This window comes from Salmo trutta, chromosome 15 (genome assembly GCF_901001165.1).
Source record: "Salmo trutta chromosome 15, fSalTru1.1, whole genome shotgun sequence".
Lineage (NCBI taxonomy): Eukaryota > Metazoa > Chordata > Actinopteri > Salmoniformes > Salmonidae > Salmo > Salmo trutta.
In genome coordinates this window covers 61,472,908-61,500,323 of record NC_042971.1, presented here as the reverse complement: position 1 = coordinate 61,500,323, position 27,416 = coordinate 61,472,908, and the positions used below count along the sequence as shown (strand labels likewise).

The following is a 27,416-nucleotide window of genomic DNA, read 5'->3' as shown; positions in this document are numbered from 1 at the left end:
AGGATATTATTAAGAGAATGGACCATGAGGATATTATTAAGATAATGGGCCATGAGGATATTATTAAGAGAATGGACCATGAGGATATTATTAAGAGAATGGACCATGAGGATATTATTAAGAGAATGGACCGTGAGGATATTATTAAGATAATGGACCGTGAGGATATTATTAAGAGAATGGACCGTGAGGATATTATTAAGATAATGGACCGTGAGGATATTATCAAGAGAATGGACCATGAGGATATTATTAAGATAATGGACCATGAGGATATTATTAAGAGAATGGACTGTGAGGATATTATTAAGAGAATGGACCGTGAGGATATTATTAAGATAATGGACCATGAGGATATTATTAAGAGAATGGACCATGAGGATATTATTAAGAGAATGGACTGTGAGGATATTATTAAGAGAATGGACCATGAGGATATTATTAAGAGAATGGACCGTGAGGATATTATTAAGATAATGGACCGTGAGGATATTATTAAGAGAATGGACCGTGAGGATATTATTAAGAGAATGGACCGTGAGGATATTATTAAGATAATGGACCATGAGGATATTATTAAGAGAATGGACCATGAGGATATTATTAAGAGAATGGACCATGAGGATATTATTAAGAGAATGGACCATGAGGATATTATTAAGAGAATGGACCATGAGGATATTATTAAGAGAATGGACCATGAGGATATTATTAAGAGAATGGACCATAAGGATATTATTAAGAGAATGGACCATGAGGATATTAGCCTTTTACTGCAGTGGGCTAAATCAGGGTCACACAGAGTGATTATTGGTAGTCTTAAACAAATCTACTTTGAAACAAATGTATCCACCTCACACACATGGTTATAAGTTTAAAATAAAGAAGACACCTGTACTATGTCAGATGTATTATATTTTGAGTTAGCATCCCAATATTACACTTTATATACATCATAGAAGACTGAAATATAATAAAACAGTTTGACATAGAAACACCAGATTTTCTGCGTTTAAAAAAAATTATTGTCCCATAGCACCATATTCCCTATTTAATGTACTACTTTTGACCAGGTCCCATGGCACCCTATTCCCAATGTAGTGCACTACGTTTGACCAGGTCCTATGGCACCCTATTCCCTATTTAGTGCACTACTTTTGACCAAGACCTATAGCACCCTATTCCCTTTATGGAAACAAACCTGTTGTTGTCGTTGTTTGTGAAAAGCCTGGGCTCAGTAGAGAATATTCCATCCATCCTCACATCTCCTCCTGTCATGTAGTCCTGGAATGAGAGAGGGGTGGAGAGAGAGAGGGTGGGAGAAAGAGAGAGAGAGAGGAAGAGAAAGAGAGAGAGAAAGAGAGCGGGGGGAGAAAGAGAGAGAGAGAGGGGGGAGAAAGAGAGAGAGGAAGAGAAAGAGAGAGAGAGAGAGCGGGGGGAAAGAGAGGGGGAGAAAGAGAGAGAGAGAGGAAGAGAAAGAGAGAGAGAAAGAGAGCGGGGGGAGAAAGAGAGAGAGAGGGGGGAGAAAGAGAGAGAGGAAGAGAAAGAGAGAGAGAGAGAGAACGGGGGGGGAGAAAGAGAGAGAGAGGGGGGGAGAGAGAGAGAGAGAGAGAGAGAGAGAGAGGAAGAGAAAGAAAGAGAGAGAGAAAAGAGAGAGAGAGAGAGAGAGAAAGAGAGAGCGAAAGAGAGAGAAAGAGAGAGAGAGAGAAAGAGAGAGAGAGAGAGAGAAAGAGAGAGAGAGAGAGAGAGAGAGAAAGAGAGAGAGAGAGAGAGAGAGAGAAAGAGAGAGAGAGAGAGACAGAGAGAGAGAGAGAGAAAGAGAGAGAGAGAGAGAGAGAGAGAGAAGAGAGAGAGAGAGAGAGAGAGAGAGAGAGAGAGAGAGAGAGAGAGAGAGAGAGAGAGAGAGAGAGGAGAGAGAGAGAGAAGAGAGAGAGAGAGAGAGAGAGAGAGAGAGAGAGAGAGAGAGAGAGAGAGAGAGAGAGAGAGAGAGAGAAGAGAGAGAGAGAGAGAGAGAAAGAGAGAGAGAGGGAGGGGGGGTTACTTGGTGAGAGGATGATGAGGTACACCCAGGGGCGGACTAGGACAAGAATTCGGCCCTGGCATTTTATCCACATCACTGCGGGCACCGCCAACTCACCCAGCTAATGACTTAGGCTATATTGCAAATGAGTGCCTGTCATATGTGTTCCCCTGAATCAACAGCAACCATAAGTGTTAATTACGTGTGTGTGTGCGTGCGTGCGTGCGTGCGTGCGTACGTGCGTGCGTGCGTACGTGCGTGCGTGCGTGTGTTGTCCTGACTGGTATGTGTTCTGTGAGAAGCAGTCACAAGATCCCCCTTTGAGATCCTAAATAAATACACGACAACATATACTACATTATACTGTAGGACCTCTGACAGCATAGCTACATATATACTACAGTATACTGTAGGACCTCTGACAGCATAGCTACGTATATACTACAGTATACTGTAGGACCTCTGACAGCATAGCTACATATATACTACATTATACTGTAGGACCTCTGACAGCATAGCTACATATATACTACATTATACTGTAGGACCTCTGACAGCATAGCTACATATATACTACAGTATACTGTAGGACCTCTGACAGCATAGCTACATATACACTACAGTATACTGTAGGACCTCTGACAGCATAGCTACATATATACTACAGTATACTGTAGGACCTCTGACAGCATAGCTACATATATACTACAGTATACTGTAGGACCTCTGACAGCATAGCTACATATATACTACATTATACTGTAGGACCTCTGACAGCATAGCTACATATATACTACAGTATACTGTAGGACCTCTGAGAGGTTATCCTATAGTAGGGATTATAAACTAGATTCAGCAGCGGGACGATTTGTTCTTGAGCGGATGGTCAAGGGGCCGGAACATAATAACAAAAAATGTGTAGACTGCAAATTGACTTCAGGGAGCCAGCCCTAAACGATATATTGTTTGACGAAAACAATCATTTTAAACCTTGCTTACATTTATATACGATCACGTCTCTCTATTATGTGTGGGAATACTTGGGAACAGATTTCCTAAATTAAAATCACTTGGAGCTGAGTTCCTGGTGTTTTTAGTCTTTTACATCCAACATAATTATTATTTTTTGCTCAGATAACTTGGGGGGCCAAATAAAATCACCCGTGGGCCAAATTCGGCCTGCGGGCCGCCAGTTGGGGAACTGTCCTATAGGCTGTGTGTGTTTGCTTCAGCTGTCTTTCTGTTTTCAACAAATATTATGTTAGTGGAAAAAGAGAGGAAAATGTTACAAATCTCTTTCATTTCTACCCATGATAAAGCAGTTTTATTCACACCCACAGAGTGAGAGACAGTGGTTATGTGAAAAGCAGTGTGTGTTTATGCTGGCTGTAATCGCTCTGGGAGATAAAGGACTTTTTAATATCCATCCATCCTCAGGACCCAGCAGTGGTTTCCTGACTGACCTAACTGACCTATCAGCTGCTGTGGCCCGAATGGAGCTTCTAAAGACGATCATAATTGTCTGTAGCTTGCTCCTCCTTGGCCCACTGCAGTGTGTATGTGTGAGGGTTATGTGTATGTGTGTGTATGTATGTGTGAGTGTTATGTGTGTGTGTGTGCGCATGTGTCTGCGTGTGTTTGTTTGTCTGTCTAATCAGTCTGTGATCAGTCAGTGTTCTGCCAGTCCTGGCCCAGTGGCACCACACAGGAAGTCAGAGGATCTTGGGTATTTCCTGTCTGTGGAGCTGCTGGCCAGGCCAGGGCGAGGGGCACTATTGTAAAGTGGTTGTTCCACTGGATATCATAAGGTGAATGCACCAATTTGTAAGTCGCTCTGGATAAGAGCGTCTGCTAAATGACTTAAATGTAAATGTTAAATGGGCACCATAGAGATAAACTTATTTAACTATTTATCACTATGAGGTCACTATATAGACCCGCCCTGTCACCCCTCAGGGTTAGGTAATATTCACATGGAAAAGTCCACAGACCCACTACGAAAGGCTTTCGGAGCCATCATCGACTCAGTGGGTTTTGTACAACATGTCTCTGGACCTACTCACTGCCACAGTCATACTCTGGACATAGTTTTGTCCCGTGGAATAAATGTTGTGGATCTTAATGTTTTTCCTCATAATCCTGGACTATCGGACCACCATTTTATTACGTTTGCAATCGCAACAAATAATCTGCTCAGACCCCAACCAAGGAGCATCAAAAGTCATGCTATAAATTCTCAGACAACCCAAAGATTCCTTGATGCCCTTCCAGACTCCCTCTGCCTACCCAAGGACATCAGAGGACAAAAACCAGTGAACCACCTAACCGAGGAACTCAATTTAACCTTGCGCAATACCCTAGATGCAGTTGCACCCCTAAAAACAAAAAAACATTTGTCATATGAAACTAGCTCCCTGGTATACAGAAAATACACGAGCTCTGAAGCAAGCTTCCAGAAAATTGGAACGGAAATGGCGCCACACCAAACTGGAAGTCTTCCGACTAGCTTGGAAAGACAGTACCGTGCAGTATCGAAGAGCCCTCACTGCTGCTCGATCATCCTATTTTTCCAACTTCATTGAGGAAAATAAGAACAATCCGAAATTTATTTTTGATACTGTCGCAAAGCTAACTAAAAAGCAGCATTCCCCAAGAGAGGATGGCTTTCACTTCAGCAGTAATAAATTCATGAACTTCTTTGAGGAAAAGATCATGATCATTAGAAAGCAAATTACGGACTCCTCTTTAAATCTGCGTATTCCTCCAAAGCTCCGTCCTGAGTCTGCACAACTCTGCCAGGACCTAGGACCAAGGCAGACACTAAAGTGTTTTAGGACTATATCTCTTGACACAATGATGAAAATAATCATGGCCTCTAAACCTTCAAGCTGCATACGGGACCCTATTCCAACTAAACTACTGAAAGAGCTGCTTCCTGGGCTTTGGCCCTCCTATGTTGAACATAATAAACAGCTCTCTATCCACCGGATGTGTACCAAATTCACTAAAAGTGGCAGTAATAAAGCCTCTCTTGAAAAAGCCAAATCTTGACCCTGAAAATATAAAACACTATCGGCCTATATCGAATCTTCCATTCCTCTCAAAATTTTAGAAAAAGCTGTTGCACAGCAACTCACTGCCTTCCTAAAGACAAACAATGCATACGAAACGCTTCAGTCTGGTTTTAGACCCCATCGTAGCACTGGGACTGCACTTGTGAAGGTGGTAAATGACCTTTTAATGGCGTCAGACCGAGGCTCTGCATCTGTCCTCGTGCTCCTAGATCTTTGTGCAGCTTTTGATACCATCGATCACTACATTCTTTTGGAGAGATTGGAAACCCAAATTGGTCTACACGGACAAGTTCTGGCCTGGTTTAGATCTTATCTGTCGGAAAGAAATCAGTTTGTCTCTGTGAATGGTTTGTCCTCTGACAAATCAACTATAAATTTCGGTGTTCCTCAAGGTTCTCTTTTAGGACCACTATTGTTTTCACTATATATTTTACCTCTTGGGGATGTCATTCGAAAACATAATGTTACATTTCACTGCTATGCGGATGACACACAGCTGTACATTTCAATGAAACATGGTGAAGCCCCAAAATTGCCCTCGCTGGAAGCCTGTGTTTCAGACATAAGGAAGTGGATGGCTCTAAACGTTCTACTTTTAAACTCAGACAAAACAGAGATGCTTGTTCTAGGTCCCAAGAAACAAAGAGATCTTCTGTTGAATCTGACAATTAATCTTGATGGTTGTACAGTCGTCTCAAATAAAACTGTGAAGGACCTCGGCGTTACTCTGGACCCTGATCTCTCTTTTGAAGAACATATCAAGACTTTCAAGGACAGCTTTTTTCCATCTACGTAACATTGCAAAAATCAGAAACTTTCTGTCCAAAAATTATGCAGAAAAATAATCCATGCTTTTGTTACTTCTAGGTTGGACTACTGCAATGCTCTACTTTCCGGCTACCCGGATAAAGCACTAAATAAACTTCAGTTAGTGCTAAATACGGCTTCTAGAATCTTGACAAGAACCAAAAAATTTGATCATATTACTCCAGTGCTAGCCTCCCTACACTGGCTTCCTGTTAAGGCAAGGGCTGATTTCAAGGTTTTACTGCTAACCTACAAAGCATTACATGGGCTTGCTCCTACCTATCTTTCCGATTTTGTCCTGATGTACATACCTACACGTACGCTATGGTCACAAGACGCGGACCTCCTAATTGTCCCTAGAATTTCTAAACAAACAGCTGGAGGCAGGGCTTTCTCCTATAGAGCTCCATTTTTATGGAATGGTCTGCCTACCCATGTGAGAGACGAAGACTCGGTTTCAACCTTTAAGTCTTTACTGAAGACTGATCTCTTCAGTAGGTCCTATGATTGAGTGTAGTCTGGCCCAGGAGTGTGAAGGTGAACGGAAAGGCTCTGGAGCAACGAACCGCCCTTGCTGCCTATGCCTGGCCGGTTCCCCTCTCTCCACTGGGATTCTCTGCCTCTAAGCCTATTACAGGGGCTGAGTCACTGGCTTATTGGTGTTCTTCCATGCCGTCCCTAGGAGGGGTGCGTCACTTGAGTAGGTGAGTAGGTTGAGTCACTGACGTGGTCTTCCTGTCTGGGTTGGCGCCCCCCTTGGGTTGTGCCGTGGCGGAGATCTTTGTGGGCTATACTCGGCCTTGTCTCAGGATGGTAAGTTGGTAGTTGAAGTTATCCCTCTAGTGGTGTGGGGGCTGTGCTTTGGCAAAGTGGGTGGAGATATATCCTGCCTGTTTGGCCCTGTCCGGGGGTATCATCGGATGGGGCCACAGTGTCTCCTGACCCCTCCCGTCTCAGCCTCCAGTATTTATGCTGCAGTAGTTTGTGTCGGGGGGCTAGGGTCAGTCTGTTATAGCTGGAGTATTTCTCCTGTCTTATCCGGTGTCCTGTGTGAATTTAAGTATGCTCCCTCTAATTCTCTCTTTCTTTCTCTCTTTCTTTCTTTCTTTCTTTCTTTCTTTCTTTCTTTCTTTCTTTCTTTCTTTCTTTCTCTCTCTCTCTCTCTCGGAGGACCTGAGCCCTAGGACCATGCCTCAGGACTACCTGACATGATGACTCCTTGCTGTCCCCAGTCCACCTGGCCGTGCTGCTGCTCCAGTTTCAACTGTTCTGCCTGCGGCTATGGAACCCTGACCTGTTCACCGGACGTGCTACCTGTCCCAGACCTGCTGTTTTCAACTCTCTAGAGACAGCAGGAGCGGTAGAGATACTCTCAATGATCGGCTATGAAAAGCCAACTGACATTTCCTCTTGAGGTGCTGACTTGTTGCACCCTCGACAACTTCTGTGATTTTTATTATTTGACCATGCTGGTCATTTATGAACATTTGAACATCTTGGCCATGTTCTGTTATAATCTCCACCTGGCACAGCCAGAAGAGGATTGGCCACCCCTCATAGCCTGGTTCCTCTCTAGGATTCTTCCTAGGTTTTGGCCTTTCTAGGGAGTTTTTCCTAGCCACCGTGCTTCTACACCTGCATTGCTTGCTGTTTGGGGTTTTAGGCTGGGTTTCTGTACAGCACTTTGAGATATCAGCTGATGTAAGAAGGGCTATATAAATAAATTTGATTTAGATTTTTTTTTTTAGGTCACTATATAGACCGGCCCTGTCACCCCTCAGGGTTAGGTCACTATATAGACCCGCCCTGTCACCCCTCAGGGTTGGGTCACTATATAGACCCTCCCTGTCACCCCTCAGGGTTGGTCACTATATAGACCCTCCCTGTCACCCCTCAGGGTTGGTCACTATATAGACCCTCCCTGTCACCCCTCAGAGTTAGGTCACTATATAGACCGGCCCTGTCACCCCCCAGGGTTAGGGTTACTTTATAGACCCTCCCTGTCACCCCTCAGGGTTGGGTCACTATATAGACCCTCCCTGTCACCCCTCAGGGTTGGTCACTATATAGACCCTCCCTGTCACCCCTCAGAGTTAGGTCACTATATAGACCGGCCCTGTCACCCCTCGGGGTTAGGGTTACTATATAGACCCTCCCTGTCACCCCTCAGAGTTAGGGTTATGTACAGTAGAGGGCATAAGAAATCCATATGGTGATAAACAACATCCTTGTTTAACATCCCACAGAAACTGACTTCGCAGCGGAATCCTCAGCTATCGTAGACAGTATATTTTAGCTGCTATCTTTCTAGGTTGGTTTATGTGCCAGCTGTATTCAAGTGGTTTATGTGCCAGGTTTATGTGCCAGGTTTAAGGTTTATGTGCCAGCTGTAGTCAAGGCCCTGTCAGTCGGAGGGAGAGCTGGGGTTTAGAAGCCAGCTGTGTGACCTCTCCTGACCTCTATGACCTCTCCTACCCCTCGGACACTCATCATCCAGCCCTGGGTTTACGTGCCTGCTCCCAGTCAGGCCAGCTCAGACACCAACCCCAGCTCAGACACAGTCAGGTCACACAACAGGAAGGCGTCAGCTGCTTTAGCTGGAACCACCAAGCTAAGATGAGCTAACCTAAGACTTACAGCTGAAGATGAGCTAACCTAAGACTTACTGCTGAAGATGAGCTAACCTAAGACTTACAGCTGAAGATGAGCTAACCTAAGACTTACAGCTGAAGATGAGCTAACCTAAGACTTACAGCTGAAGATGAGCTAACCTAAGACTTACAGCTGAAGATAAGCTAAGCTAAGACTTACAGCTGAAGATGAGCTAACCTAAGACTTACAGCTGAAGATGAGCTAACCTAAGACTTACAGCTGAAGATGAGCTAACCTAAGACTTACAGCTGAAGATGAGCTAACCTAAGACTTACAGCTGAAGATGAGCTAACCTAAGACTTACAGCTGAAGATGAGCTAACCTAAGACGTACAGCTGAAGATGAGCTAACCTAAGACTTACAGCTGAAGATGAGCTAACCTAATACTTACAGCTGAAGATGAGCTAACCTAAGACATACAGCTGAAGCTACATCTACACAGATTTGTATCAAAATAAATGGTGTTGTGTCTTTGTTTTGTCTTCTTTACTAGATTAGTAGACTTCTTAATTAGATTAGTAGACTTCTTAACTAGATTAGTAGACTTCTTAACTAGATTAGTATATTTATTTTCTAGATTAGTATATTTCTTTACTAGATTAGTAAACTTCATTACTAGATTAGTAAACTTCTTTACTAGATCAGTAAACTTCTTTCTAGATTAGTAGACTTCTTAACTAGATTCGTAGACTTCTTTACTCAATTAGTAAACTTCTTAACTCGATTAGTAGATTTATTGACTAGATTAGTAGACTTCTTTACTAGATGAGTAGACTTCTTAACTAGGTCAGTAAACTTCTTAACTAGATTAGTAAACTTCTTAACTAGATTAGCAGATTTCTTTACTAGTTTAGAAGATTTCTTTACTAGATTAGTAGATTTCTTAACTAGATTAGTAGATTTCTTATCTAGATGAGTAGACTTCTTAACTAGATTAGTGGACTTCTTAACTAGATTAGTAAACTTCTCAACTAGATTAGTAAACTTCTTAACTAGATTAGTAAAGAAGTCTACAAAGTGTAAAACCTGAGAGTGCATTGTACTCTACCTGATTGAGTCTCTCGCCAGAGGGCGAGGAGCGGGATCTGAAGTGCTGGGGTGCAGGCCTCTCAGAGCGCTCCAGCAGGTCCTCCGCAGAGGCTGACTTGCCAGAGTTCCGGGCTGGAGCTGCCCTCTCAAAGGCTCCATCGCCTCGCAGGAAAAACTCCTGGCTCCGGAGAGCCTCATAGGCCTGGGCTGGGTCTTCTCTACCAAGGCTGGATCTGGGCAGCTCTCCCTCCAGTAGCCCTTGGAATCCCGAGGTGTCTGGTTGGGTGGTGGAGATAGAGGCTGGGGCCTTGGCCTGGACGCGTGGTGCAGTGACCCTGCCTGGATAGAAGCCCTGGAGGCCAGGAGGCAGGGTGGAGCAGAGCCTTCCCCCACCAGAGAGACTGTCTTGGCCAAGAGGCTCCTGAAGAGAGGCTAGGCTGGTGGTGGAGGTTGAGGAAACACTCTGGGTGTCTGTAAAGGGCTGCAGGTAGGCACTGTGAGGGCGGTCACGGTGGGCGCGCCCTCCCTCTGACCTGTCCCTATCCCTGTCTGTCCTCCAGCCTCTCTTCCTCTCCATGTAGTCGGCCAGGGCGTCCTGCTGCAGCTGCCGGAGCTCCGGCCGGGACACGGCTAGACTAGTCTGGTGGCCCTGGGGAGCCTGGGAGCCCTGGAGGCGCTGGGGAGCCTGGGAGCCCTGGAGGCTCGGGAGAGTCTGGGAGCCCTGGGAGCTGGAGCTCAGGCTGCGACTGGCAGCCATCTCAAACATCCTCCTGCGGTCCGCCACGCTGGTCTCTGTACCTGGGAACAGGAACAGCTGGTGCTGGCTAGTCCTCCTTGGGTCAGGCTCCAACCCCACCTAGAAGAAGAACAAGAACAAGAAACCTTTATTTTCCATTATCTTGCAGAAAACAGAAATGTGTCTCTTGCATTCTAACCCAACCCCCTGAGACACACACACCCAGTCGCAGTGCAGCGCTATGAATGTAGAGCCTACCAGATGGGCTAAATGCCTTTTATGCTCGCTTCGAGGGAAGCAACACTGAAGCATGCATGAGAGCACCAGCTGTTCCGGACGACTGTGTGATCACCCTCTCCGTAGCCTTTAAACAGATCAATATTCCCAAGGCCATGGGGCCAGACGGATTACCAGAGCATGCGTGGACCAACTGGCAAGTGTCTTCACTGACATTTTCAACCTCTCCCTGACCGAGTCTGTAATACCTACATGTTTCAAGCAGACCACCATAGTCCCTGTGCTCAAGAAAGCGAAAGTAACCTGGCTATATGACTACCGCCCGTAGCACTTACATCTTTAGCCATGAAATACTTTGAAAGGCTGGTCATGGCTCACATCAACACCATCATCCCGGAAACCCTAGACCCACTCCAATTCGCATACCGCCCCAACAGATCCACAGAAGAGGCAATCTCAATCACACTCCACACTGCCCTTTCCCACCTGGACAAAAGGAACACCTATGTGAGAATGCTGTACATTGACTACAGCTCAGCGTTCAACGCCATAGTGCCCACAAAGCTCATCACTAAGCTAAGGAACCTGGGACTAAACACCTCCCTCTGCAACTGGATCCTGGACTTCCTGACGGGCCGCCCCCAGGTGGTAAGGGTAGGCAACAACACATCTGCCACGCTGATCCTCAACACTGGGGCCCCTCAGGGGTGTGTGCTTAGTCCCCTCCTGTACTCCCTGTTCACCCACAACTGAGTGGCCAAGCAAGACTCCAACACCATCATTAAAATTGCCGACAACACAACGGTGGTAGGCCTGATCACCGACAACGATGAGACAATCTATAGGGAGGAGGTCAGAGACCTGGCAGTGTGGTGCCAGGACAACAACCTCTCCCTCAACATGAGCAAGACAAAAGAGATGATCGTGGACTACAGGAAAAGGAGGGCCGAACACGCCCCCATTCACATTGACGGTGGAGCGGTTCGAGAGTTTTGTGTCCACATCACCAACCAACTATCATGTTCCAAACACACCAAGAAAGTCGTGAAGAGGACACGACAACGCCTTTTCCCCCTCAGGAGACTAAAAAGACTTGGCATGGGTCCCCAGATCCTCAAAAAGTTCTACAGCTCCAACATTGACCAGTTGCATCACCGCCTGGTATGGCAACTGCTCGGCCTCCGACCGTAAGGCGCTACAGAGGGTAGTGTGTACAGCCCAGTACATCACTGGGGCCAAGCTTCCTGCCATCCAGGACCTATATACTAGGCAGTGTCAGAGGAAGGCCCTAAAAAATTGTGAAAGACTCCAGTCATCCAAGTCATAGACTGTTCTCTCTGCTACCGCACGGCAAGCGGTACCGGACAGCCAAGGTCCAAGAGCCCTCCCTTTGTTTTTACACTGCTGCTACTCGCTGTTTATTATCTATGCATAGTCACTTTATCCCTAACTAAATATACATATTACCTCGACTAACCTGTACCCCTGCACATTGACTCGGTACCAGTATCCCCTCTATATAACCTTGTTATTGTTATTTTATTGTTACTTTAAAAACAAAATACTTTAGTATATTTAGAAAATATTTTCTTATCTCTATTTCTTGAACTGAATTGTTGGTTAAGGGCTTGTAAGCATTTCACGGTAAGGTCTACACCTGTGGTATTCGGCACATGTGACAAATAAAATGTTATTTTATTTGAGTAAGGTTTTGGAAGTACAGGGTCAGCCACAGTGCAGCATCCCTGAATGGAGAGCAGTAAGGGATTGGAAGTACAGGGTCAGCCGCAGTGCAGCATCCCTGAATGGAGAGCAGTAAGGGATTGGAAGTACAGGGTCAGCCGCAGTGCAGCATCCCTGAATGGAGAGCAGTAAGGGATTGGAAGTACAGGGTCAGCCGCAGTGCAGCATCCCTGAATGGAGAGCATTAAGGGATTGGAAGTACAGGGTCAGCCACAGTGCAGCATCCCTGAATGGAGAGCAGTAAGGGTTTGGAAGTACAGGGTCAGCCGCAGTGCAGCATCCCTGAATGGAGAGCAGTAAGGGATTGGAAGTACAGGGTCAGCCGCAGTGCAGCATCCCTGAATGGAGAGCAGTAAGGGATTGGAAGTACAGGGTCAGCCACAGTGCAGCATCCCTGAATGGAGAGCAGTAAGGGTTTGGAAGTACAGGGTCAGCCGCAGTGCAGCATCCCTGAATGGAGAGCAGTAAGGGTTTGGAAGTACAGGGTCAGCCGCAGTGCAGCATCCCTGAATGGAGAGCAGTAAGGGATTGGAAGTACAGGGTCAGCCGCAGTGCAGCATCCCTGAATAGAGAGCAGTAAGGGTTTGGAAGTACAGGGTCAGCCGCAGTGCAGCATCCCTGAATGGAGAGCAGTAAGGGTTTGGAAGTACAGGGTCAGCCACAGTGCAGCATCCCTGAATAGAGAGCAGTAAGGGTTTGGAAGTACAGGGTCAGCCGCAGTGCAGCATCCCTGAATGGAGAGCAGTAAGGGTTTGGAAGTACAGGGTCAGCCACAGTGCAGCATCCCTGAATGGAGAGCAGTAAGGGTTTGGAAGTACAGGGTCAGCCACAGTGCAGCATCCCTGAATGGAGAGCAGTAAGTCTTGCATTGCACTCATCTCAATATCTGCGGTGCTGTTCACTGCAACGCCATCTCACTGAGTCTACCTTTAAGTGCCTTGCTTAAGGGCAAAACAGCAGGAGATAGGATCTTGGATACTTTGACTCACCTCATGCATGTTCTCAGGCTCGGAGTAGGACCTCTTCTTCTTCTCCATGGTGAGTCGCTTACGCCCACCGATACGGGCCGGGACTGGTGGGCCCATGGCCAGGACGCTGAGGAACTCTGGGGGGCCGAACCTCTCAGGCTCCGGGGTGACAGCGTGCCTCTCTTTGGGGGTGTGAGGTGAGGGAAAGGTGGCTAGAGCTGGGTCTGGGACTGCATCTGGGACGGTGACCGTGAGCCTTTCTTTGGGGGTGTGAGGTGAGGGAAAGGTGGCTGGAGCTGGGGCTGGGATTGGGACTGGGTCTGGGACGGTGACCGTGAGCCTTTCTTTAGGGTTGTGAGTGGAGGTAGCTAGGGCAAGGGCTGGGGCGGAGGCTAGGACAGTAGTGGAGACAATGGAGGGTTTGGGGCTGGTCTTAGGTGCCACCGCCTTCCTCTCCAGAGATAAGTGCTTGGCGGGGATGGGAGGGGAGTTGTTGTTGACACTCCCGCTGACGCTGATTCCCAGATCCCTGCGTCTGAAGGAGGTGGATCGGAGCACCTTGGACTGGGCGTCCTTGATACTGTCCCTGTAGGCCCGGTTAAAGGACGTGTCCTGGATGGTCCCCAGTAGGTCATGCAGGCCATCCCTCCAATGGAACTCTCTGTCCCCATCCCTGTCAAAATCACAATGAGAATCCATTTTATTCACCAAGTACATTAACCTTTGACCTGGTGAAATGGTGGTGACAACAATAAACAGAATATACAGACAGAATATAGACAATGTAATATACACATCATTTACACAATCTATTCACAATCTATACACTAACATACACTGAGTGTACAAAACATTAAGAACATCTGCTCCTTCCATGACATAGACTGACCAGGTGAATCCAGGTGAAATCTATGATCCCTTATTGATGTCACTTGTTAAATCCACTTCAATCAGTGTAGATGAAGGGGAGGAGACAGGTTAAAGAAGGATTTTTAAGTCTTGAGACAATGAGACATGGATTGTGTATGTGTTCCCTTTAGAGGGTGAATTGGCAACACAAAATATTTAAGTGCCTTTGAACGGGGTATGGTAGTAGGTGCCAGGTGCACCGGTTTGTGTCAAGAACTGCAACGCTGCTGGGTTTTTCATTCTTAACAGTTCCCTGTGTGTATCAAGAATGGTCCACCACCCAAAGGACATCCAGCCAACTTAACACCAACAGTGGGAAGCATTGGAGTCAACATGGCCCAGCATCCCTGTGGAACGTTTTCGACACCTTATAGAGTCCATTCCCTGATGTATTGAGGCTGTTCTGAGGGGAAAAGGGGAGGTGCAACTCAATATTAGGAAGGTGTTCCTTATGTTTTGTACACTTTGTATATACAATATTGAACAATTACCTGTCTCTGTCGTGGCCATTCTCCTCCTGGCTCCCCAGTTGGAAGGTGCTCCTGCTCCTCTGCAGGGCCGAGCCAGGGTGAGGGTCCTGGGGATTAGGGTGGTGGTGATGGGGGTACCTGGAGCTCTGAGGCTGGGTCTGGTCACAACTCCCTTGCCTCTGCTGCTCTGCGTAATGATGACCCTCGTGGGCCACCGTTGATTTCCCATGATGTGAACTAGAGGAGGAGCTCAGTGTTCTGCAGGTGCTGCTGGGGCTGTTGCTTCTCTCCAGCATGTTACGCAGGTCATCCATACCAGCACCATAGCTCATGGCCCTCTCATGGTGCTGGGGCTGAGGCTGTGGCTGGGTTGGACGGGAGGAGGAAGGCCTCGGGTTGGTGTGGCTGGCGCTGGTGCTTTTACTCCTCTGCTTCCCCAGCCCATGGTCCTGCTCGCGGCGCTCAAATCGGTTCACTTTCTCCAGAACAGAGAGGCTCCTCTGGTGGCTGCTCTGGCTGTTGGCGGAGCTCTCTGGACTGTCACAGCGCTGGACATCTGCTAGGGCGTTCTCCAGCTGGGTCAGGGGGTGCTCTGGTCCCCTCTGGTCCCTCTGCCGCTGGGGGGGAATTGGATCGCTGTAGTGCCAGAGGGGGGACCTGGATCTCTGGTTATTGACCTGAAGGTCAAGCCCCTGGGCCCTCTGCTCCACCTGCTGGTCAGGCCCCTGGGCCCTCTGCTCCACCTGCTGGTCAAGCCCCTGGGCCCTCTGCTCCACCTGCTGGTCAGGCCCCTGGGCCCTCTGCTCCACCTGCTGGTCAGACACCTGGGGCCTCTGCTCTACCTGCTGGTCAGGCCCCTGGGCCCTCTGCTCCACCTGCTGGTCAGGCCCCTGGGCCCTCTGCTCCACCTGCTGGTCAAGCCCCTGGGCCCTCTGCTCCACCTGCTGGTCAGGCCCCTGGGCCCTCTGCTCTACCTGCTGGTCAGGCCCCTGGGCCCTCTGCTCCACCTGCTGGTCAGACACCTGTGCTGGGGTACTACTGCTGCTGCTCCCCTTGGGAACATGTCCCTGGGCGATCTTACTGGGCATGGTGGTGCCTGCCACTGGGTGACTAGTGTGGTGACTGGGCTCTGTGTGTCTGACCTGCCCTTCCTCCCTGACCTGGCCCTGTCGGTGGTGCTCAGGGTAGCTCTCTGAGCCCTGGGAGTACCTGGGTAGCCTCTCTCCCCGCGGCTGGACTGGAGTATATGGGTCCCTTCTCTCCTGGCCTATAGACTGGGCTGAGCAGGGTCTGGACACCTGGCCTTGGCTCTGACCCTGTCCCTGGCTTTGGCTCTGACCCTGTCCCTGGTCTTGGCTCTGACCCTGTCCCTGGTCTTGGCTCTGACCCTGTCCTTGACCCTGGCTCTGACCCTGTCCTTGACCCTGGCTCTGACCCTGTCCCTGACCCTGGCCTTGGCTCTGACCCTGTCCCTGTCCTTGGCTCCGCTGGCTCTGCCTTTGGGACACGGTCTGTCCCTCCCCCTTCAGATGAGACCTGTAGAGACCCAGTTTAGTTTGGGTCTCCTCGTACCCTGACTTTTCCCCCACTCTGTCTGCGGGTTGAGTTGGAAGAGCTGGCTGTTTGGGTGGAGGCTGAGCAAAGTCAGGATGCTGAGGCTGGCCAGAGGAAGTGACATAGGAGGATGAAGAGGGGTTGCTTTGGTATCCATTCTCCACCACTACCGCCATCCCTGTATCCACACTGACCCCCAGTCTTAATCCCTGGAGCTCTCTCAGGCTGCTCAGACCGCTCTCCCTGGCCAGGGCTGGGTACACGCTGCTGGGGTTGGGGCTGCTGGTGGGCATCTGGGCATAGTGGGGCTCAGGTGGGGGTACAGGGTAGATGCCCTGGGGCAGCATAAGGCAGCCAGACTGGGTGGATGTTTGCTGGGGCTCGGGGGGCGGCGGGAAGCCCTGACCCACGCCCTGTTTGGGCTTGGTGGTGGGGCTAGAAGAAGAATAAGACATGTTTTATAACAACAACAAAATACACATGCCTACATTAGAGACACAGAGACACTGATGACTGGTGAAACAAACACAACTCATGATGTCCATGGGTTTGCTAATAGATACTAATGGACTTAATACCTGCTCTCAGGACTCTTCTCTATGACGGTGTGAAGCTGGCCCTCTGCCCCGAAGGAGCCCTTTCCCGAGCTGGAGGCCACGGAGCCAGAGGAGTGGTACCAGGAGGAGGTGGACCCCTTGTGGAGAGCCCTGAGGGAGCGAGCCTGATCCAGGCTGGACCACGAGTTTGGCCTCTCATGGTTCCTGATAGCCGCGTAGCTGTCGCTCCGCATGGGAGGAGCCGGCGCTCCCTTCAGGCTCTCGTAGGAACTGCGGCTGGAGCTCTGACCCCAAATGGGCCCAACACTGTGACGGTTGGGGTTAATACCATGGTTACCACCACCGCTGCTTCCGCCACTGCTGTTACTACTGCTACTGGTGCCGCGGTAACAGGCGGCCCCGCCCACACTACAAGACCCCGCCCTGCCAGCCTCGTGGTTGCGTAGCAACGCAGCAGAGGCGGAGCTAACCTCGTGCTCCTGAGCACCGCCCTGCTGGGGGTCGTAGACCGTACGGACATATCGGATGTCAGCTTGCTGCATTCCCTCCGCCCCAGCCCCGCCCCCTCCACTAATCCCGCCCCTCTGCGGAACCGTCTCCATGGAGTACGACCTCTCCTTACCAAAGGTCGGAGCGGCCGCAAGGTACTCTGGGATACTAGAGCTGGTGGAGAAAGAGGAGTAGGCTGAGTCTCTCTTACTGTGAAGGTGGTCCATACTGTTGGAGGACTTGGAGGCAGACAGCTGATGGCAGGAAGAGCTGGAGAGTACAGAAGTACTTTATTTATCCTTACTTGATTGATTGAATTTATTAGCTAATTAGCAGTAGTAGGCTGCTCCAGCTGGAGACAGCATAACATATTATGTAGGGAAAAAACACGATCAACCTGGAGGCTTATTTCCATTGTGGTCCTCTCTGGAAATGATGATTACAAAGACAAGACAAGGATCAATAAGGCATAACAAAAACGTAATAAAAAGCCCATGTTAAAGAGCAGCACCTGTAGGCTGGGTGGCCGTGGTGTTCCCCAAGGCTCTCCATACTTCCTCTAGAACTGTACTGGTCTGGACTCTTCCTCAGGTAACCTGGGTCGTAGCCCGACAGGTCTGTAGTGGACGCACTGGGGAAGAGAAAGAGAGAGAGAGAGAGTAAAAAGGAGGGAGAGAGAGAGAGAGACAGAGAGAGAGAAAGAGGGAGTAAAGGAGGAGGAAACAGAGGAAGAAGAGAATGGTGTAAAGGAGAAAGGGAGAGTGAGAGAGACAGAGAGGAATAAGAGAGAGAAGAAGAAATGATCAACATCACATCCTACTGTCACTCTGCTAACACAACAGACAGATGTTAAACTGGACAAATAGGAACTACAATACAGTATTATAGGATACTTTATTTGTCCATTTGCATGGAAATGAATTAAGTGAAGTCAGCAATAGATTTATAACCAAATACTTACCGGTTAAAACAGCAGTCATAGGTTTCTGTTTAATGTGAAATCACTATCATCAATACCAACTGTCAAGACTATATCTACTGACTATATGTCAATGGTATACATGAGTAGTGACTTGATGATGTTACAACACAACCTTGAGGGATATCATTACTGTGTTCATTGTCATAGAAGAATGGATCATTAAACACTTGGAGGGACATGAGATCAGAGAGACTGGGACTGTGTCCCTGATGGAACCTAATTCCATTCATAGCAGGTTTGGGCCCATGACTTATCAATAAACTGAAAAGTAGAACCAATTTACTTTAAAATGTTTTTTTTTTTTTAAATGTCTGATAAAAAAAAAAGAATAATCACTTCCTGAATTGACTGCCTTTAATTCGAACCCGGATACATAGTGCACAACTTTTGACCAGAGCCCTGTAGTACAGAAGTAGACATGTAGAAGAAATGCACTATATTGAGAATAGGATGCCATTTAGAACGTATATGTGAATGTGGAGCATCAATAAAATAATTTCTGTATTTTCACGGTATCTTTCATCTTTCCGTTACTATTTTGATTTATTGTCTGTGATGGGGGCTACATGGTACATACTTGAAACTAGAGGTCGACCGATTAATTGGAATGGCCGATTAATTAGGGCCGATTTCAAGTTTTCATAACAATCGGTAATCGGTGTTTTGCTGATTTGTTTATTTACTTATTTTTTTTTTTTAAACATTTAACACCTTTATTTAACCAGGCAAGTCAGTTAAGAACACATTCTTATTTTCAATGACGGCCTAGGAACGGTGGGTTAACTGCCTTGTTCAGGGGCAGAACAACAGAATTTTACCTTGTCAGCTTGGGGATTCAATCTTGCAACCTTACGGTTAACTAGTCCAACGTTCTAACCACCTGCTTTACATTGCACTCCACGAGGAGCCTGCCTGTTATGCGAATGCAGTAAGAAGCCAAGGTAAGTTGCTAGCTAGCATTAAACTTATCTTATAAAAAAACAATCAATCAATCAATCATAATCACTAGTTAACTACACATGGTTGATGATATTACTAGTTTATCTAGCCTGTCCTGCGTTGCATATAATCGATGCGGTGCGCATTCGCGAAAAAGGACTGTCGTTGCTCCAACATGTACCTAACCATAAACATCAATGTCTTTCTTAAAATCAATACACAAGTATATATTTTTAAACCTGCATATTTAGCTAAAAGAAATCCAGGTTAGCAAGCAATATTAACCAGGTGAAATTGTGTCACTTCTCTTGCGTTCATTGCACGCAGAGTCAGGGTATATGCAACAGTTTGGGCCGCCTGGCTCGTTGCGAACTAATTTGCCAGAATTTTACGTAATTATGACAACATTGAAGGTTGTGCAATGTAACAGCAATATTTAGACTTAGGGATGCCACCCGTTAGATAAAATACGGAACGGTTCCGTATATCACTGAAAGAATAAACGTTTTGTTTTCGAGATGATAGTTTCCGGATTCGACCATATTAATGACCTAAGGCTCGTATTTCTGTGTGTTTATTATATTATAATTAAGTCTATGATTTGATAGAGCAGTCTGACTGAGCGGTGGTAGGCAGCAGCAGGTTCGTAAGCATTCATTCAAACAGCACTTTCGTGCAATTTGCCAGCAGCTCTTTGCAATGCTTCAAGCATTGCGCTGTTTATGACTTCAAGCCTATCAACTCCCAAGATTAGGCTGGTGTAACCGATGTGAAATGGCTAGCTAGTTAGTGAGGTGCGCGCTAATAGCGTTTCAAATGTCACTCGCTCTGAGACTTGGAGTAGTTGTTCCCCTTGCTCTGCATGGGTAACGCTGCTTCGAGGGTGGCTGTTGTCGATGTGTCCCTGGTTCGAGCCCAGGTAGGAGCGAGGAGAGGGATGGAAGCTATACTGTTACACTGGCAATACTAAAGTGCCTATAAGAACATCCAATAGTCAAAGGTATATGAAATACAAATGGTATAGAGAGAAATAGTCCTATAATTCCTATAATAACTACAACCTAAAACTTCTTACCTGGGAATATTGAAGACTCATGTTAAAAGGAACCACCAGCGTTCCCATGTTCTGAGCAAGGAACTTAAACGTTAGCTTTCTTACATGGCACATATTGCACTTTTACTATCTTCTCCAACACTTTGTTTTTGCATTATTTAAACCAAATTGAACATGTTTCATTATTTATTTGAGGCTAAATTGATTTTATTGATGTATTATATTAAGTTAAAATAAGTGTTCATTCAGTATTGTTGTAATTGTCATTATTACAAAGGAAAAAAAACTTGGCAGATTAATTGGTATCGGCTTTTTTGGCCCTCCAATAATCGGTATCGATGTTGAAAAATCATAATCGGTCGACCTCTACTTGAAACAATCAGAAAGTAGTCAAAAAAAAATAGCAAAATAGCAAAATAACAAAATGGAGTCTTTAGTCGTTGATATTAGGACACATAGCCATCAGTGAAATGAGTGTCACACAGTAACAAGAAGTATTACATTGAAACCTTACTTTTAATGTGTCTATCAGCATATTTCAAGACATGGCATATGGGGGTGTAGTGAGATTCCCAATGGGCTGGACGAATCTCTTCTCATCACTCATCTTGAAAAGAAAATGTATACTAAAAATGTGTAAATCAACCAATCCGCCATCATTAAAATCTAATGGTGAATTATTTAGATATTAAAACAGCATGGGTGACTGAGAAAAACTCATTGGTAAAGTTTAAGGCCATGTTGAAAACAATAATGCAGGCACTAAGGATGGAGATATGACCAGGTACTAGGGATGGAGGTGTGACCAGGTACTAGGGATGGAGGTGTGACCAGGCACTAAGGATGGAGATATGACCAGGTACTAGGGATGGAGGTGTGACCAGGTACTAGGGATGGAGGTGTGACCAGGCACACTAGGGATGGAGGTGTGACCAGGTACTAGGGATGGAGGTGTGACCAGGAACACTAGGGATGGAGGTGTGACCAGGTACTAGGGATGGAGGTGTGACCAGGTACTAGGGATGGGGGTGTGACCAGGTACTAGGGATGGGGGTGTGACCAGGTACTAGGGATGGAGGTGTGACCAGGTACTAGGGATGGGGGTGTGACCAGGTACTAGGGATGGAGGTGTGACCAGGAACACTAGGGATGGAGGTGTGGCCAGATACTAGAGATGGAGGTGTGACCAGGTACTAGGGATGGAGGTGTGACCAGGTACAAGGGATGGAGGTGTGACCAGGTACTAGGGATGGAGGTGTGACCAGGTACTAGGGATGGAGGTGTGACCAGGTACTAGGGATGGAGGTGTGACCAGGTACTAGGGATGGAGGTGTGACCAGGTACTAGGGATGGAGGTGTGACCAGGTACTAGGGATGGAGGTGTGACCAGGTACTAGGGATGGAGGTGTGACCAGGCACACTAGGGATGGAGGTGTGACCAGGTACTAGGGATGGAGGTGTGACCAGGTACTAGGGATGGAGCTGTGGCCAGGCACACTAGGGATGGAGGTGTGACCAGGTACTAGGGATGGGGGTGTGACCAGGCACTAGGGATGGAGGTGTGACCAGGTACTAGGGATGGAGGTGTGACCAGGTACTAGGGATGGAGGTGTGACCAGGTACTAGGGATGGAGGTGTGACCAGGTACTAGGGATGGAGGTGTGACCAGGCACACTAGGGATGGAGGTGTGACCAGGTACTAGGGATGGAGGTGTGACCAGGTACACTAGGGATGGAGGTGTGACCAGGTACTAGGGATGGAGGTGTGACCAGGCACTAGGGATGGAGGTATGACCAGGTACTAGGGATGGAGGTGTGACCAGGCACACTAGGGATGGAGGTGTGACCAGGTACTAGGGATGGAGGTGTGACCAGGTACTAGGGATGGAGGTGTGACCAGGTACTAGGGATGGAGGTGTGACCAGGTACTAGGGATGGAGGTGTGACCAGGTACTAGGGATGGAGGTGTGACCAGGTACTAGGGATGGGGGTGTGACCAGGTACTAGGGATGGAGGTGTGACCAGGTACTAGGGATGGAGGTGTGACCAGGTACTAGGGATGGAGGTGTGACCAGGCACACTAGGGATGGAGGTGTGACCAGGTACTAGGGATGGAGGTGTGACCAGGTACTAGGGATGGAGGTGTGACCAGGTACTAGGGATGGAGGTGTGACCAGGTACTAGGGATGGAGGTGTGACCAGGTACTAGGGATGGAGGTGTGACCAGGTACTAGGGATGGAGGTGTGAGCATGCGGGTCTGGGCAGAGGAGATGTAGTCATTGTCTGTGTCTGTAAATTGTTGTTCGTATGTATAAGTTTGTATCTGAAGAGATTTGTTTCATTATGTAACAATACCGATTTATCCAGTATAAAACAATAACAGGTCCCTGTTGATTAAGCCAGTTTAAAACATCAACTGCGCCCCTGGACTGTGTGTGTGTGTGTGTGTGTGTGCGTATATGTGACGTGTGTGTAGTCTGCATGCCTGTGTGTGTGTGTGTGTGTGTGTGTGTGTGTGTGTGTGTGCGTATATGTGACGTGTGTGTAGTCTGCATGCCTGTGTGTGTGTGTGTGTGTGTGTGTGTGTGTGTGTGTGTGTGTGTGTGTGTGTGTGTGTGTGTGTGTGTGTGTGTGTGTTGGGGGATGGTAGAGGCTCAGTATTGGTTGATATTTCTACAGCAGTAATGAATATGAGGAGGACGTAACAGCTCTGACATCAGCACTAGTCGCTCTTATAGCAGCGCAATTACCTCCAGTTCTCTCCTACCATACTCTCAGAACTGGACAGGCTGCTATTTACCTCTCCCTCTCTCTTCTCTCTCTCCTCCACCCTCTCTCCCTCTCTCTTCTCTCTCTCCTCCACCCTCTCTCCCTCTCTCTTCTCTCTCTCCTCCACCCTCTCTCCCTCTCTCTTCTCTCTCTCCTCCACCCTCTCTCCCTCTCTCTTCTCTCTCTCCTCCACCCTCTCTCCATCTCTCTTCTCTTTCTCCTCCACCCTCTCTCACTTTCTCTTCTCTCTCAGCAAATAACTGGCAACATTGGAAGACCCGAGAGGGAGTGGGAGCTGCCATGGGAACGGTAGAGGGGAGGTGTCACCAGGAATGTCCCTCCATAGCAGACAGATGACGTCAATACCCTCCCACCCACCCCCTCCCCCCACCCTCATTATTTTCTGACATCACTGACTGATAGGGCCTCAATGTCCTGGTCTGAACACAACAACAGTCTACATACAGACAGGTTGGTTGTTTAGCAACAAAACCGACGCGAGTGCAACTATGGTGCAAAACAGACGGGGTTGGCTTTGATTGTTGACAACATGTAAACTATATTTAGTCTCCAAATGTTGACTGAAAACATAAATAAATGTGCACAATGAACACAATGCCTTCTGCCTCATTGAAGCATGTGCATCGTTTTAGTGACGTTGTCGGCTAACCCATCTACAAACAAGCTGTCCTAAACACATCGACTTCACAGGCAGTTGACTGGTGGATCAAATGTCCCTTCATCCGTCTCAGTCTAAGATAATACACTACTGTTCTCCATAAGTCTCAGTCTAAGATAATATACTACTGTTCTCCATGAGTCTCAGTCTAAGATAATATAATACTGTTCTCCATGAGTCTCAGTCTAAGATAATATACTACTGTTCTCCATGAGTCTCAGTCTAAGATAATATACTACTGTTCTCCATGAGTCTCAGTCTAAGATAATACACTACTGTCCTTTCATGAGTCTCAGTCTAAGATAATATACTACTGTTCTCCATGAGTCTCAGTCTAAGATAATACACTACTGTCCTTTCATGAGTCTCAGTCTAAGATACTACACTACTGTTCTCCATGAGTCTCAGTCTAAGATAATATACTACTGTTCTCCATGAGTCTCAGTCTAAGATAATATACTACTGTCCTCCATGAGTCTCAGTCTAAGATAATATACTACTGTCCTCCATTAGTCTCAGTCTAAGATAATACACTACTGTCCTCCATGAGTCTCAGTCTAAGATAATATACTGCTGTTATCCATGAGTCTCAGTCTAATATAATACACTACTGTCCTTTCATGAGTCTCAGTCTAAGATAATATACTGCTGTTCTCCATGAGTCTCAGTCTAAGATAATATACTACTGTTCTCAATGAGTCTCAGTCTAAGATAATATACTACTGTTCTCCATGAGTCTCAGTCTAAGATAATATACTACTGTTCTCCATGAGTCTCAGTCTAAGATACTATACTACTGTTCTCCATGAGTCTCAGTCTAAGATAATATACTGCTGTTCTCCATGAGTCTCAGTCTAAGAAAATATACTACTGTTCTCCATGAGTCTCAGTCTAAGATAATATACTACTGTTCTCCATGAGTCTCAGTCTAAGATACTATACTACTGTTCTCCATGAGTCTCAGTCTAAGATAATATACTACTGTTCTCCATGAGTCTCAGTCTAAGATAATATACTACTGTTCTCCATGAGTCTCAGTCTAAGATAATATACTACTGTCCTCCATGAGTCTCAGTCTAAGATACTCCACTACTGTTCTCCATGAGTCTCAGTCTAAGATAATATACTACTGTTCTCCATGAGTCTCAGTCTAAGATAATATACTAATGTTCTCCATGAGTCTCAGTCTAAGATACTATACTACTGTCCTCCATGAGTCTCAGTCTAAGATAATATACTACTGTTCTCCATTAGTCTCAGTCTAAGATAATATACTACTGTTCTCCATGAGCCTCAGTCTAAGATAATATACTACTGTTCTCCATGAGTCTCAGTCTAAGATAATACACTACTGTTCTCCATGAGTCTCAGTCTAAGATAATATACTACTGTTCTCCATGAGTCTCAGTCTAAGATAATATACTACTGTCCTCCATGAGTCTCAGTCTAAGATAATACACTACTGTTCTCCATGAGTCTCAGTCTAAGATAATACACTACTGTTCTCCATGAGTCTCAGTCTAAGATAATACCCTACTGTTCTCCATGAGTCTCAGTCTAAGATAATACACTACTGTTCTCCATGAGTCTCAGTCTAAGACAATATACTACTGTCCTCCATGAGTCTCAGTCTAAGATAATATACTGCTGTTCTCCATGAGTCTCAGTCTAAGATAATATACTACTGTTCTCCATGAGTCTCAATCTAAGATAATATACTACTGTTCTCCATGAGTCTCAGTCTAAGATACTATACTACTGTTCTCAATGAGTCTCAGTCTAAGATAATATACTACTGTTCTCCATGAGTCTCAGTCTAAGATAATATACTACTGTTCTCCATGAGTCTCAGTCTAAGATACTATACTACTGTTCTCCATGAGTCTCAGTCTAAGATAATATACTGCTGTTCTCCATGAGTCTCAGTCTAAGAAAATATACTACTGTTCTCCATGAGTCTCAGTCTAAGATAATATACTACTGTTCTCCATGAGTCTCAGTCTAAGATACTATACTACTGTTCTCCATGAGTCTCAGTCTAAGATAATATACTACTGTTCTCCATGAGTCTCAGTCTAAGATAATATACTACTGTTCTCCATGAGTCTCAGTCTAAGATAATATACTACTGTCCTCCATGAGTCTCAGTCTAAGATACTCCACTACTGTTCTCCATGAGTCTCAGTCTAAGATAATATACTACTGTTCTCCATGAGTCTCAGTCTAAGATAATATACTACTGTTCTCCATGAGTCTCAGTCTAAGATAATATACTACTGTCCTCCATGAGTCTCAGTCTAAGATAATATACTACTGTCCTCCATGAGTCTCAGTCTAAGATAATATACTGCTGTTCTCCATGAGTCTCAGTCTAAGATAATATACTGCTGTTCTCCATGAGTCTCAGTCTAAGATAATATACTACTGTCCTTTCATGAGTCTCAGTCTAAGATAATATACTACTGTCCTCCATGAGTCTCAGTCTAAGATAATATACTACTGTTCTCCATGAGTCTCAGTCTAAGATAATATACTACTGTTCTCCATGAGTCTCAGTCTAAGATAATATACTACTGTTCTCCATGAGTCTCAGTCTAAGATAATATACTACTGTTCTCCATGAGTCTCAGTCTAAGATAATATACTACTGTTCTCCATGAGTCTCAGTCTAAGATAATACACTACTGTCCTCCATGAGTCTCAGTCTAAGATACTATACTACTGTTCTCCATGAGTCTCAGTCTAAGATAATACACTACTGTCCTTTCATGAGAAACAGTTGGGTTCAACTGAGCAACAAGAGAGTGGTATCTTCGTCCCAAATGGCACCCTATTCCCTATATACTGCACTACTTGGCACCATATTCTCTACATAGTGCACTACTTGGCACCCTATTCCCTATATAGTGCACTACTTTTGACCAGAGCCCTATGGAACCCCATTCCCTATATAGTACACTACTTTCTCCAGAGCCCTATGGAACCCTATTCCCTATATATATAGTGCACTACTTTGGTAGGCTGCCATTTGGGAATCAGCCATAATATATAGAAACCATAGTTCTTACGTAACCAGTCGTAAAGGCATGACTCACTAGGCTATATAACCTTCTATAGAATTACACACATGCTTTTTGTTGAAAGATCATGGCATTGAGCGGATATGGTTAGCAATCTTTACCCTGGTCTTGGTAGTGTCTGAATTCCTTTATCTTCAAGACTCGTGTCTATGTGGTAGACCAGATAACTCACTCCAGTCAATACAGCCCTACACAGTCCTTATGGTTCCACAGGGATGCTGGCCCACGTTGGCTGCAATGCTTCCCACAGTTGTCAAGTTGACTAGATTGTGGCACTTTTGGCGTGGCAAGAGTGCAAAGCTGTCATCAAGGCAACGGGTGGCTAGTTTAAAAAATATCAAATATCAAATATATTTTGATTTGTTTAAAACTTGTATGGTTACTACATGATACCTTATGTGTTATTTCATAGTTTTGATGTCTTCACTATTATTCTACAATGTAGAAAATAGTAAAAATAAGGAAAAACCCTTGAATGAGTAGGTGTGTCCAAACTTTTGACTGGTACTGTAGACTGACTGAAGTGGATTTAACAAGTGACGTCAATAAGGGATCATAGCTTTCACCTGGATTCACCTGGTCAGTCTATGTCATGGAAATATCAGGTGTTCTTAATGTTTTGTACACTTATTATGTAATATGAACAATACATCCCTCATACTTAACA

General features: G+C 46.2%; 1 protein-coding gene across 1 annotated transcript in view; it reads right to left on the bottom strand.

The window, feature by feature from the left end:
- Positions 1–27,416, bottom strand: part of LOC115149503 (protein Shroom3) — a 135,335-nt gene that overhangs the window by 20,036 nt on the left and 87,883 nt on the right. The window contains exons 5-10 of the mRNA XM_029692434.1: positions 17,757–17,876; positions 16,778–17,515; positions 14,667–16,634; positions 13,288–13,939; positions 9,602–10,438; positions 1,202–1,284 (exon numbers count right to left, since the gene is read on the bottom strand). Coding sequence (XP_029548294.1) covers positions 1,202–1,284; positions 9,602–10,438; positions 13,288–13,939; positions 14,667–16,634; positions 16,778–17,515; positions 17,757–17,876 — 4,398 coding nt within the window. The remainder of the gene's footprint in view (positions 1–1,201; positions 1,285–9,601; positions 10,439–13,287; positions 13,940–14,666; positions 16,635–16,777; positions 17,516–17,756; positions 17,877–27,416) is intronic.